The sequence below is a fragment of the Pristis pectinata genome, chromosome 1, assembly GCF_009764475.1.
Source record: "Pristis pectinata isolate sPriPec2 chromosome 1, sPriPec2.1.pri, whole genome shotgun sequence".
Classification (NCBI taxonomy): domain Eukaryota; kingdom Metazoa; phylum Chordata; class Chondrichthyes; order Rhinopristiformes; family Pristidae; genus Pristis; species Pristis pectinata.
The window spans coordinates 25,677,713-25,692,774 of NC_067405.1; the positions used below are offsets into that span (position 1 = coordinate 25,677,713).

Consider the following 15,062-nt stretch of genomic DNA (forward strand, 5'->3'; position numbering starts at 1 on the left):
CAGTGAGGAGCAAACTATGAGATGCAGCAGAGATTGGTAGAAACAGCTTAGAATGATCCTGAGGCTAGGAAGCTGAATGACTAGACCCTGACCTTAACATGGTTAATGCACTTTGATGTTGGTGGTGGCCACATATCTTATTGAACACAAAAAAATGTAGTTTGAGTGCTGATCCTTTAAGTTGCATGGTTTCAGGAAATATAAACTGGTTGTTCTGTGAGTAAATAAGAAAAGTTGTTTTGCAGAGTAGTGGGTCTGATGATCTCTCACTAGAGAAGAATTTCAACTACTACACCACTGTCAATGCCAGTTGTATGAGTTCTATGCCAGAGGAACAAAATTAGAGTAAACATTCCACTGAAAAGTCAAAGGTTGAATTTCCCGACAGGTGCTAAGATATCCAGAAATTTATTCAAAATTGCTTCCTTTAAAGTTAAGACATTTTTCAACTCTATGGCACTGTTTTACTTGGAGCTGTGCAAAGTGATTTCTAGGCCCTGAAGTTTGAAAAATTGCTGAATTAGACCAAACGCACAAGAAAACATGGGTGCTTGTAATATATGTCCTAAAGCCAAGAGAGTAGTCTTGAATTTCCCTGTACACTCATGACTATGTGGCCAGATTCTGCTCTAATGCAACCTACAAGTTTGAAGATGATACCACTATGGTGGGCCACATCTCAAATAGTGATGTTGGCGTACAGGAAGGAGATAGAGAACTTAGTGACATGGTGTCATGACAACAACCTTTCCCTCAATGGCAGCAAAACAAAAGAGCTGGTCATTGACTTCAGAAAGGGGTGTGGTGTACATGCTCCTGTCTACATCAACGGTACTGAGGTCGAAAGGGTTGACAACTTCAAGTTCCCAAGAGTGAACATCACCAATAGCCTGTCTTGGTCCAATCATGCAGTCACCATGGCCAAGAAAGCTCACCAGTGCCTCTGCTTCCTCAGGAGGCTAAAGAGATTTGGCATGTCCTTTTTGACACTTCCCAATGTTTATCAATGCACCATAGAAAGCATCCTATCTGGATGCATCGTAACTTGGTATGGCAACTGTTCTACTCGTGACTGCAAGAAACTGCAGGGAGTTGTGGACACAGCTCAGCACATCACAGAAACCAGCCTCCCCTCCATGGACTCTGTCTATACTTCTTACTGCCTCGATAAAGCAACCAGGATAATCAAAGAACCCACAATCTACCTTGTCATGTCCTTTCACCTTATTGTCTACCTGCACTGCACTTTCTCTGTATCTGTGACACTTTACTCTGCATTCTGTGTTGCTTTACCTTGTACTACCTCAATGCATTGTGTAATGAATTGATCTGTAGGAACGGTAAGCAAAGGAAGTCATACCTCGGTACAAGTGACAATAATAAATCAATTCCAGTTCCAAATCCAATGTAGAAAATAATGTGAACGTGGCCAGATAAACTATTTTAGTGATGGAATGGAAGGGATGAAAGTCATTAACAGATTTATTACATTTGTCATTCTGGAGTACACTGAAGCCAGAACAAAAGGATGGAGTTGTTCTCATTTCTATGATGGAGACCATGCCCCAAGGTATGCCCTCAGTCCTGTGGCTGGAGAGTAGTTTTGACTTCCCTTTATATAGGCAATTTGTAAGGATTTCAAGGATCAAGCGATGCACTCTTGTTACTGTATTTATTGATTATATTTTGTGCCCTTGGGCATCTTTCTTGACTTTGAAAGATAGTGAAGTGAACAATTGATTACAACATGGCTATACCATAAATTGATGCCAGAATCGTAAACAAAAAGAAGCAAGAGCACTCTTTTTATGAGTTATAGACTAAGAACTTGGATGTTAGAAAAATAATGTGGATCCACTCATCCAGTCTGCTAAACTTGTAATATGAATATGTCTAAGTACACTGTCTAGATATTACTCTTTATGTAGGGGTTTCTTGCAGACTATCCATATTTTCAGTTTATCTGTCTTTATTTCACAAACAGTCTATAACCTGTCTCAGTTTGAATAAGAGAAGCTAAAAAATTATTTGTTCAAGTTTTGACCAAAACAAGGATAATTTAACAAAAAAAAAACTGTTGGAGGTACTCAGTGGGTCAGGCATCATCTGTGGAGGCAGACATTTTGGATCAAGATTGTGGTGTAAAGTCAATGACCTTTTCATCAAAACTTCTATGGGTTCCAATGAAAGACAATTGACTGGAGATGTTAATTATGCTTTCTTTCTGCACAAATACTGACTGACTAGATGGGTATTTCCTGCAATTGTTTAATTTACTTTGGTATTATTTAATTATTTGTCTTGTTTAAACTCAAGCTGCTAATCAAGCAAGCATATTGACTGAGGTTGCAAGTTATCTACATTTTAACTGTAGAACCATAGAACCATACGGCACAATACAGGCCTTTCAGCCCACCATGTTGTGCTGTCCTTCAAACCACTCCTAAGACTATCTAACCCCTTCCTCCCACATATCCCTCTAACTTAAATTCCTCCATATGCTTATCTAACAATCCCTTGAACTTGTCCAATGTATCAGCCTCCACCACCACCCCAGGCAGCGCATTCCATGCACCAACCACTCTCTGGGTGAAAAACCTCCCTCTGACATCACCCTTGAACTTCCCACCCAATACCTTAAAGCCATGTTCTCTTGTTTTGAGCATTGGCACCCTGGGAAAGAGGCACTGGCTGTCCACTCTATCTATTCCTCTCAATATCTTGTATACCTCTATCATGTCTCCCCTCATCCTCCTTCTCTCCAATGAGAACAGCCCTAGCTCCTTTAGTCTCTCCTCATAATCCATACTCTCTAATCCAGGCAGTATCCTGCTAAATCTCCTCTGCATCCTTTCCAATGCCTCTACATCCTTCCCATAATGAGGTGACCAGAATTGGACATAGACACAGTGTGGCCTAACCAGAGTTTTGTAGAGCTTCATCATCACTTTGTGGCTCTTAAACTCGATCCCGTGACTTATTTTATTTAACTGCTTGGTGTTTTTCTCAAGTAATGTAATGGGTTTACTTTTAAATCTACCCATCTGGTGGTAACCAGGTGGGGAATGGTATTTAAAGCAGAGAAGTGGCCAAATCATTTTCTGCCCCAGTCTGGCCAACTGCTTCCAAATTTCAAGCAACAAGCACAACCACCACTAGTCTCTGGGATCAATCTTAAACACACAGATTAAGCTTTAAGGCCCAATCCAGGTTTGAGACTAAAGGAAGAGAACACAGGTAGCAGACACAGGACTACACATGCCCAGAACTGGCCAAGAAAACTTTTAAAAAGGAATTGGAATTGGTTTATCAATGTCACATGCACTGAAATACAGTAAAAACCTTTTGTTTGTGTGCCATCCAGACAGATCATTCTATACGTAATTACACTGAGGTAGTGAAAAGGAAAACAATGCAGAATATGGTGTCACAATTACAAAAAAAATGCAGTGCAGGTAGACAAATAAAGTGCAAGGGCCATGATGAGGTAGATTGGGACATCAAGAGGTCACCTCTTAGTGTACGAGAGGTCTGTTCAAGAGTCAAATAACAGTGGGATAGAAGCTGTCCTTGAGCCTGGTGGTTCGTGCTGTCAAACCTTTATAAATTCTCCCTGACGGAAAGGGGGAGAAGAGAGAATGACTGGGGTGAGAGGGGTCCTTGATTATGTTGGTTGCTTTTCCAAGGCAGCAGAAAGTATAAACAGAGTCAATGGAGGGGAGACTGGTTTGCATGATAGGATGAGCTGTGTTTACAACTTTCTACAATTTCTTGTGGTCTTGGGCAGAGCAGGTGTCATTATCAAGCTGTGATGCATCTGAATAAGATGCTTTTTATGGTGCATCTGTGAAAATTGGTAAGAATCATCAGAGACATGCTGAATTTCCTTAGCCTTCTGAGGAAGAAGCGGTGTTGCTATGCTTTCTTATCTGTGGTGTCCATGTGGCTGTACCAGGACATATTATTGGTGATATTTACACCTCAGAATTTGAAGCTCTTGGCCATCTCCATCTCAGCACCATTGATACAGAGAAGAGTGTGTACTCCACCGCATCTCCTGAAGTCATTGACCAGCTCCTTCATTTTGGTGACACTGAGGGAGAAGTTGTTGTCTTGACAGCATCCCATTAGTTCTCCCTTCTTTCTATACTCCTGCTCGTTGTTGTTTGAGATCCAGCCCATTACGGTGGTTTCATCTACAAGTTTGTAAATAGAGTTGGAGTAGGTTTTGGCCACACAGTCATGAGTATATAGGGAGTAAAGTAAGGGGCTGAGGATACAGCCTTGTGGTGTTGAGGACAATTGTGGAGGAGTTATTGTTGCCTTTCCTTCATGATTGTGGTCTGTTGGTCAGGAAGTCGAGGATCCAGTTGCAGAGGGGTGTGCAGAGCCCTGGGTATTGGAGTTTGGAGCTGAGTTTGTTTGGAATTATAGTATTGAAGGTGGAGCTATAGTCAATAAACTGGAGTCTGACAAAAGAATGTAAATACCTACATGTTTGGAAAGCTTTCTACCTCAGGAAAGTGCAGGTATTCTCACTTTAGTTTCCTCCATTACCAATGACATGATGTATGGTAGATTCCACACTACTAGGTCCCCGGAAACATTTTACAGAAAAACCCAGACAGAAAAAATGGTGGATCTAAATTGCAAGTTGACCACAGGCACAAATATTTTTAGACCATATCTTCTTCAAGTGATCTAAGTGAGACTTCTATATATTTGCACCATAGTTCTCTGAAAAGACAATGTGTTTCATCAAAGATAAGAAGGTATTAAGTGGAATACAAAGGGACAAAGTGGTATGGTATGGCAAATCATAATGACTTTATGTCCCAGCTGAGCTTGCAGAGAAGCTATTGTACAATTTCAGAGTCTACTTCTCACATCATCAACCACTTCATTTTTGGTAGTATAGCTCTATTTTTACAAACCTGTTCTTATTTTAGAGCACCCTTTAGGTTATTAGTATGCAATTGATTAGATTGTAGACATTTGACAGCTCGCCTCTGATAGAAATCACGTTTAACTTCCTGCTATTGCTCGAGTGAGTCAGAGAAATAAATGTCTGGATATGCTACACTTGATATTTCATCACTCGAGACAGAAAGCATGAGATGGATTTAGTCCCCTGTTGACATCTGATATAAAGTTAGGGCAAAGCAGCTTGATGCTATTCTGAACGGAGAACGTGTGTTTGTTTTTAATAGTGCCAGATTCAAGATCCATTTGTGTTCATGTATTGGAGAGTTTATAGCTTTTAATGATTTCAGTGTCTCACTCTTCACACAGAGTTGTGCTGCATCACAATATTCTCCCTAAGGAAAGGAACTGTGGTACATCTCCTATTCTTGTGCCTGGTATGAATTAAGGGGAAAAAAAGCAATATTATCAAAATAATAATCAATTTTAATGCACTGTAGTATTTCAAATATTTGTAAGTTATTAGTAACAACCAGTTTAACAGCGAACATACTTCTAACATACTCTTGTCAGCAGTGAAGCACCTAAGGATGATCAGAAAGGGAAAATAAACTGCAACAGAGTTGCAAATTTTGACCACTTAACTTTTATTATTTTCATCTAGGAATCTGCTAAGATTACAGAATGGCAAGTAATGTTAATTTGCAGTTCTGTGTTTAGCAGCAGACTTTACATGCTTTATGAAAAAAATGATTGTTGTATTTTAACCTTCCGACATTGCAATGCGGAAGAAAATTAAAAAAATATGTTGATGCAAAATATTGTGGCACAAGGAAGCATTCACATTTTCTTCCCAAGTATACAGTGTTTGGTATCTTTATACATATCAGAGGTATGGTTCTCTTATCAGCACAGAGGCAATCATATAAAAGTGAGCTCATGATCAGTCATTGTTGTCATCACTGTCCCTGTGCTTTGTAGGTAATTACCTCCATCGGTGTTTATAAAATAAAATGCACGTTCACCGTGCGAACGGACTGTGTTGACCTGCTATAAACAAGCTATTCCAAGAACAAACTAACTGTTTCGAGACTTCTGCATTACTCACAAAGACACCATTGTGGTCTCTGCTACATTTGTACACATTTGTATACAACGTGTATGTGTGTGCGTGTGTCGGAGTGTGGGGGAGGGGGATGTCTTATGCATTCTCAATCCTGATTATTCACCATCATGGGACTAACTCCCACCACACACTTTGTTTTTGTTGTATTGCATCTGTGGTGTCCAACAGTCTCTAGAGCCTTTCCCTATAGTCTAAGAGAGAGTTCAGATTGTCCTCCCCACTATTTCTACTTATCACGCTGTTTATGTACAGACCCTCCAAGACTGACTGCTAATTAACTAAAGGGCAGTGAGCACATGCTTTCTCTGTATTTATTCATACAGAAATTAACCCGCTGAGCTTTTTCATTCTTCATTCATACAAAAATTGTAATTACCTCTCAGCAGCTGCTATTTTATAGGCTTGCAGCTAATTTGTAAATGGACCTTTGAATCTAAGAGTCATTGGTTTAGAAATTAAAGATTAAAAACACGTGCCCTGGATCATTAGACAATATCTCATCAGTGGTGAATTGGGAACTCAGCAAACTTGAATTCTTCAAAGAGAATCAGATTATGGTTTGTAATAATCAATCCTTCCAGCTAAGCCAACAATTTTTCAGATTCGTTTGAGTAGTCCACTAACAAAGTTCACATCATGAGAATTATTAGAACACATATTTATGATTTATTCATATATGGGATTTTGGCATTACAGAAAGGTTAGCGCTTATCGCCTGTCTCTAGTGGCCTTTGAGAAGGTGGGGGCAAACTGCTACAATCTTTCTGGTGAAGGTTCTTCCACATTATTGTTGGGAAGAGAGTTCTAGGATCTTGTTAACCACTGAGCCTCAGGAGTTTATGAAGGAATGAAGATGTACTTCCAAGTCTGGATGGTTTGTGACCTGGACGGAACCTGTAGGTATCAGCATTCCCAGGTTTTCCTCGTCCTTGTGTTTTATGGTGATCAAGATCATGGGCTTGGGAGAGGTATATTGAGTAACAAGATGGTACACAGTGCGCCAGTTGGGAAAGTATGTTTACAATGGTGGAAGGGGTGCAATATGTACATTTATGCAAATAAAGTTTATAGTTGATAGGCTTTGGGCACAACAAGTTGTGTTTGGCAAGGTAATGTGATGCAGAAGAAGTATCTCCCTTACAGCAAGACACCATCTGTGTTGTTCAGTCTTAAAGGGATCCCTGCTAAATTACACAAACATAGCAGCTTCTTTGCAAAGTTATAATATAATCACTGAAAGCCATGCCTCTTTTGAATAAAACAGCACAACATACTTTGACACATCAATATCTTCTAATTGAAGTTGAAGTATGCAACCTTGACACTATGAGAAACAATTTTAATTTCCTAGCCTCATTATTAAACTTACTGGATTTTTAAAAGTTTGGGGGTATGTAGTGTTGTTACTCACCCACCACTCTACCCCAGAACAACTATAGCAACCAGCATTTACAGGCCCTCCCCAGGTTACGGCAGAGTTCCGTTTCATGAACTGTTCATAACCCAGACAGTTCGGAAATGTGGCCACGAAACTAATCCCCACAAGGCAGAAGATTCATGCAGCCGTGCAGAAGCCAGCAAATCCATCCCACCGGTTTCCAAAATGCTTGTTTGTATATATGGTCTGTACATAAGTTGGGTGTTCATAATCTGGGGAGGACCTATATATTATACCTTTAACAGAGAAAGCATCGTAAAGCATGACAATAAAAGGAGAGAAATATATTACAATAATAATAAATGAGTAGCATGCCATTGCGTGAAACAGGAGAAATGACTGAAAGTATTCTTGGGATTGTTTTTTGCAAAGGTTATTTAATTTGTAAATGTTGATATGATAAGACCATCAATGATAGGCGGGAGCTGTCAAGCAACAGGGGTGAAAATAATGAAAATGTCCTCTATCCTATGAAAAGATATAGATCTATAATTTTAAGATTTAAGTGAGGATAAACAATGTTTTGTTGGAGAGCACATTTTATTTTCATTAAGCACAGTAAAATCAAGTAACTGATTTATGCGTAAGACCTCTCAATCAATATAGAAAATTAAAAACAATGCTCAGAAGCTATAGTGACAGCAATATCAGATTACCTTGGAACAATGCCATATTCTTCCCCGGGCCATTATTTTTATTCGACATAAATGTCAGAATCTCCCTGCACAAAGCTAAATTGAACATGTATTTTAATTATGTTTGGGGTTTGTGAAGGATTTATGTGTTTTAAATTTGTACAATTATCACATATTAGACCAGGAAAGAACTTAATTTATACAGAATTTTACTATCACCATGGAGCATTAGTACTGAGGTAATTTATGTTCATTGCTCAGCGTACAAAGTCCACAAACTTCCTGCTCCCTCTAACCCAGAAGCTTTATGTCATTGGGTATGACAATAGATTTTTCTCCGACACTGTTCCTTAATCAGATTATCTCACTTCACTTCAAAACTTCTTTGTACAATAAGATTAAAAACTAATAAATCAAAAAGAATAGAACAATTTTCTGACAGTGATTACTAACTAGTACTCTTCGTTCTTGCACTGAATGTTGCAGAGATACTTAGTGGTAGATGGCAGATGGTGCAGTGTACATTCAAAGTATATGAAAAGTCACTGAAGGCCAACATTTGTTGTCCATCTCTGAATTCAATGGCTTGGCAGGCCATTTCATAAAATAGTTAAAGGTCAACTACATTGAGAATCTGGAGTCACATTCAAGCCAAAGGGATGGCAGAATTTCTTCCCTGGAGATTTACGTTATCAATATAAGGCCATCATACCATCTGGTAATTCCATGGTCATCTTTACTGTGCTATCTTTTTATTCCAAATTTATTAAATTACTTGAAATCATGATAGGATTCAAATTCTTATCTCTGGATTAAGTGTTAGGTATGCTGGATATTAGTCCAGCAACTTAAACCATTTTGTTTCCACACTCCCTGTATACAAAAGTTATCATAGTACTACCCAACAGGGTAACAGTGTGCAATATAATCTGCATCCACAAATAATCATATATCTTATTCTGTTTTCTGAAAAGGTTTGTTGCTCCAAAGTATAATTCATCATCTTTTACATAATTTCTGGTAAGTAATGAAGATCTAAAGCCTAAATTAAATAACTACATTGACTTTTTGTATTTTGTCATCCAAAGGAAGATGCATCAATATGACATGGGTTTGCGACGGAGAGGATGATTGTGAAGACCACTCAGATGAAGAGAACTGTGGAACATTTGCATGCAAACCACCAACCTACCCATGTTCTGGAAATACATCAATTTGTCTTCTGCCAGAAAAGTTTTGCAATGGGAAAGAGGAGTGTCCAGACGGTACTGATGAGAGTCCACTTTGTGGTAGGTTCTTTTTGTTTGAAATGCAACAATGTTTGAAACTATACACTTTCTCAGAAGTAAAATTGCTTACCAATAATTCATTATTCTTATAAAATATTTCAGCATCTGCTTTGAGCAGCAATGCAGAATGGCTTCAAACTATTTCATGGGTCGAGCATCAGATGTGGTGCATGTGTTTACAATGGCTACAAAACCAAAATTAATTGTTCATTATATCTGTGTGCATGTATGCCTGAAATCAATGGGTAGGCAAATTGAAGCTGCTTCATGTAGTTAAAGCTCCACATTTGAAGTCCGACGATAACACTGTGGCATAAACTTCTTTGAATAAAAATCTTAATAAAAATAGTTCACTATGAAAAATTGTCCATATATAACAAATAGCCTCTGAATACAGTCAATTCTATTTACCCTGAACAAATAGGATTAAATTTTTTGATCAAGAAACTGGACAGTATCGCACCTTCTTTCATGCAACAGGACACACTTGCTTCCAGCTTTGTTTGTGTGGTTCTTATCACATTTGACCATCACAATATCAAGTGCACTATTTACAACGAGCAAGCAATTATTAATGTTAATCTTTACTTTGATATAACAATCCAGTCAGCACCATGTGTAAAATGTTTGCACGGTACCTGCCATTGAGCAGTAGAAAGAACCCATACCTTCCCTAACCTGTAATTTTGTAATTTAAAGAGATCCATGATAATGTGCAGGTTTGTTGGTGATTGAGTTGGAGTTGACTTTGTTAGAGAGAGCTCTGGTAATTGATTTGTATGAAAAGCTATCATTCTTCAAACTCCACGGGGATTGCTGCGGCCAAAGTTGAGATTACATTTTCAGGTAATACCGTTTAACTGTCTGCAGTTGCAAGCAGATAAGGGTGCATTGATGGTCATTCTTCCACATCTCTAATGGGATAAAGAGGATGAGTTGATATCCTACAGGGATCTCTGCAAGCAGAGGGAGGAGCAGGAGGTGGCAGAGAAGGGTCCTGAATTGGAGAATGTATCCACAGTGAGTCTTCAGGGAGCAGCTGTCCAATGGGCAACCAAGTGAGGAGCAATGCCGGTCTATACTTGGCTTCAGGAAGAAGGTAGTAACTGAGATTTGCCACAAACTACAGCTACAACCACCATTGTAGTGTTGGACGGGAAATTATTTGACTATGACTATATAGGTGACAGTGGGTGACAGTGACCCAAAACTATTACTTTTATTCTTCAGTCTGAAGGTAGAGGTATTGCAACTGGTGACATGAAGGCAGTGAAAGGCAGCTCACTTGTAGTGAAGAAGGCTTCATGGGACCTTGAATGATAACTTCACCAGAAACTCTGGCCTTTAGATTCACCATAACACCTGTATTTGCATGGTGAGATGGTGGAACTATTTGGCTGACCTAAATGACAAGGGTACTGATGGGTAGCAGTGGTGGGATGATGAATTCTGTAATTCTCAGAGAATACACTGATGCACTGTCCATTGTGTTATTCCCTGTCCCTGGGACAATGCCACTGTTTTCTTGGAATCTATTGGAGAAACAATTGATGCATGTCATGATTCTGTGAAAGCCACCTTCAACCCTGGTACCCATAGTCATGATGGCAACAAGTAGAGTTTGCATGGTGGAATTATATACTTTAGATGTAGCTTTCATGTTAGGTTTCGTTTACTTGTGATGCAACGGTAATTGAGGCCTCAGCCTTGGATTTTCAAAGAGGTTGGAGCCATAAATGTTGAAAAATGGCCAGAGAGTGTGGAAGATGTGAGCTGTGGTTCTGATCCTTGGATGGCTGCATGATGGATATGTGAGTGCTTGAATGAAGTCTCAATTAATGTGATTATTATTAGGTGAGTGAAGAAGGCGCAAGGCATGGATAAATGTGTGAGACTAGTGGTGCATTGATGGGAGAAAGGAAGTGATAATGCCTTCACTGGCTTTGACTCAGAAAGAAGAGTGTTTCCAACCAAACAGTGATGAACGTCAGTAACATTGCAGAGGATGTGGGAGAAAAATGTGTTTGATAGGATAAGGAGTTAGCTGGTGATGGCGGTACAGCTGTATATATGAAGTGGATGGGGACAGCAGGTTGTGTCAGTTGACTTTCCAAACTTCAGCTTTTTGTCTTGTTAACAGCAGATGGAAACAAGAAGAAAAAAAATAAAAACTAGAAGTCTACAATAACAAGATTTAATTTCAAAGCTGCATCTTAAAAAAAAAGCAAATATTTTACTTGACCTAGTTTTGTACTGATGTCTTTTATCCACTTGTCATCTACGAAACTTCTTAAGAAATACTGATTATATTAAAAAAAACGGCAAATTGCTATGATCTTGAAAGGACTATCCAAATGTGTAGTGGGAACAAATTATGCAGTATTCTTCAAAAGTGAACGGGTAAATACTTCAAAGGAAATATTTACATAACTGAAGGGAAAGTGCCAGGTTGTGGGGCTAATTGGACAGCTCTACCAAACAACCAACATAAGCATGCTGGGTCAATAAATCTTCTTCTCCGCTGCCTCATCCTGTGATTCTGCCGTTTCCTCTTTCTTGAAGATCATCAGATTTTTCTATTACATTGCCGCTAAACACACTATGTTTTACTGAACTGCTTCCAAAAGGACAAACTTCTTTCTCATGAATCCCTCTTAAGGAAAGAGATGGATAATTTTAACCAAGATCTCAAAAAATGGAAACCATTTCTGTTTTGCCTTTTTGCCAGGCAGTGACATTTCTTGGACCTTTCCAATCTGTCAGTTCCAACAAAAATTGAGAGAAATGTTAAATTTAATCCCATGTGACTAAGTTGCAACACAAAACAATCTGACTTGTAACTCTGACGTTTCAGCTACTTTTAATTATGTGACCTTCCTGTATGAGTGTAGAAAGTAATGTCAGCTGTAAAAGGTATTTGATGAAATTCCAAATGGTTGTTAGTGTTAAATCAATTGGATGTTTTTGTTCACAGATGAATGCTCTCTGAACAATGGAGGATGCAGTCACCACTGTATCTATGTAACTGGAGAAGGCATTGTGTGCTCCTGCCCTACAGGAATGCATCTAAACTCAGATGAGAAAACATGCATTGTCCTTGATTATTGCAAAAAACATCTCAAATGCAGCCAAGTGTGTGAGCAACACAAAAAGACAATTAAGTGCTCATGTTATGAGGGATGGATGCTGGCCCCTGATGGTTATAGTTGCATTAATTTAGGTAGGTTATTGCAATTTAGCATACAACCATAGAACCATAGAATATTTATCTATTGACATTTATTTGAATTTATATAATAATCTCAGGTGTGTGCTTTCTTTAATAGATCCTTTTGAGCCTTACATAATTTTTTCCATCCGTCATGAGATTCGAAGACTGGACCTTCGCAAGCAGGACTATAATTTACTGGTTCCTGGGTTGAGAAACACAATAGCAATTGATTTCCATTTCAATCAGAGTTCTCTTTATTGGACCGATGTTGTGGAAGATAAAATTTACAAAGGAAAACTTTCAGAAGTTGGAGGTATAACATTTTATCAAACTACTTTTTTATATATAATAACAACACTCCCTATAAAAACTGAAACATAACATTACCTAAAATTAGAGATATAAACTCTTTCCTTTGGGCATGATTTGTAAAACAAAGCACTAAATAAAGTGAAAAGTTTTCTGATAATTATGGTGGTGATGATATAATATGTTTCACAGTTTAAAATTTTGTAAGAAATTCAGAACAGCAACTTTCCCTCCTCCTAGTTCAAAATAGAAATGTCACATCATTATCATGTTTATGTATATTAAAAAAACTTCCCAAATCAATAATTCTTAACACTTACAAAGCACGGTCAGTCCATTTCAATTAACTTTGTTTCATTTACTTGTGAGAAGCAATAGAGTTTGGATCCCTGAAGGTAATCAGAGATGTGTGCAACAATTATTTACAAATAAATAAATCAGAAAACTTGGGTCAAGAGCTAGGATGCTGGAAGAAAGAAAGTCAGTTAAATTTTGTTTTGTCCTAAATGCAAGAGGCTTATGGGGTAAATTACTAGGGATGGTCATAAATAAGAAGAAATGAGTTCACAGTGAAAGAAGGGATGGCATTACTAAGGTGGCTGGATTTCAGATTCAACAAAAAAACATTTGGTGGGCTTGATAGCCTTTTTCTAGCTTTCACCAATTTCTGTATTTTAAATAAAATTTAGTGCAAAATATAAGTTAAAATGTTGAGCTGTGCTGTCTGAAAAACGTGATCATCATGGAGCTTGAACATTCTGTTCCAATAATACTGATTCTTATGTTCCTCTGTGGTGACATTTCAAATACAAATAGTGAGTTTTTGTTTCACTCAAAAAGATTTTATTCCCACTTTCCATCTTATTGTTTCTATGTTATTGATGAATAAGGCTGCAGCTAACTGCAAACCATTTTGTCAGATCAGCCCCATGAGTTCATACGTTATAGGCCCTACCTTATTGTGAGTAAGTCAGAACTGCAAAAGGCAGCACTTAGTTCTATTGTGTTGTTCCATTCCTACAAAATTTGGAGTTTTGAAAATGTGATTGGTGAATTAAACTACAAATTCAATATTAGGGGGACTTCCTTTTTCCCCTGATGTCCTTGGATGTTTTCTAATCTTTACATGGATGTAAACAAACAAGGCATCTGTAATAATAATAAACTTGTGAAGTATTATTTAACTCAATTACTTGAGGAAAGAGTATACATTAGGTGAATAGCTAGCTAATATTATTTATCCATGCCTCTGAATAAATGCAGAGTTTTTATTGGCTGTCCTTGCAGACTGCTAGGCTGGATTGGGAGTCAGTCACATGAAAAGTTCCATTGATAGAAGCATCATTTAATTATGCTTAACTGCACTAATATGTTCAGATACTGGTCTATCAATTCTGAGGATTTTAGATGCATTTTTCTTTGTTTCATCAGTATTCTATGCAGAGAGAAATGACTGCACAAAGCTAACCACCACACGACTTTACATCTTCTAAGAACATAAATGAAACAAAAGAATCAGTCTTTTGACAGCAGTTTAATTTTCAACATTGTGAGTTTGTCAGATAATAATTTGATAAATGGCCAACATTTCCAAATTAAAGATTGATTCAGTTTATTGGGTTGTTTTTTCTAGATTAGACTGCAGATTAAGAATAAAATAATTGTGTCAACTATTACTGCATCAGGGCAGATAAGTCACTGCATTTATCTAACTTTGATGTTTATGGAAATTACATGATTTTTTTTTCAGCTGTAAGCAGTGTGGAAGTTATTGTTCAGCATGGTCTAGATACTCCTGAAGGGTTAGCTGTGGACTGGATTGCAGGAAACATCTACTGGATAGACAGCAAAATGGAACAGATTGAAGTAGCAAAACTGGATGGTACCATGAGAACTACGTTAATTGCAGGCGACATGGTGTATCCACGGGCCATAGCTTTGGATCCTCGTTATGGGTTAGTTTACAAGCTTCGTTTTGTTGAAATTAAATGTGGGGTGGTATTGGTTGAATATTTGTCACCTGAAGTCAATCATGGTGCAACTGACTTGAAAGAACTTGACAGATAAACTGAAATGAAAGCAGAAACTGCTAAAAATACTCAGCAGGTCAGATGACAACTTGAAAGGCGAA

At 38.1% G+C, this 15,062-nt stretch overlaps 1 protein-coding gene across 1 annotated transcript in view; it reads left to right on the forward strand.

The window, feature by feature from the left end:
* LOC127583300 (low-density lipoprotein receptor-related protein 1-like) overlaps window positions 1-15,062 on the forward strand; it is a 1,307,163-nt gene that overhangs the window by 814,678 nt on the left and 477,423 nt on the right. The window contains exons 22-25 of the mRNA XM_052039177.1: window positions 9,211-9,411; window positions 12,386-12,631; window positions 12,738-12,935; window positions 14,682-14,886. Coding sequence (XP_051895137.1) covers window positions 9,211-9,411; window positions 12,386-12,631; window positions 12,738-12,935; window positions 14,682-14,886 — 850 coding nt within the window. The remainder of the gene's footprint in view (window positions 1-9,210; window positions 9,412-12,385; window positions 12,632-12,737; window positions 12,936-14,681; window positions 14,887-15,062) is intronic.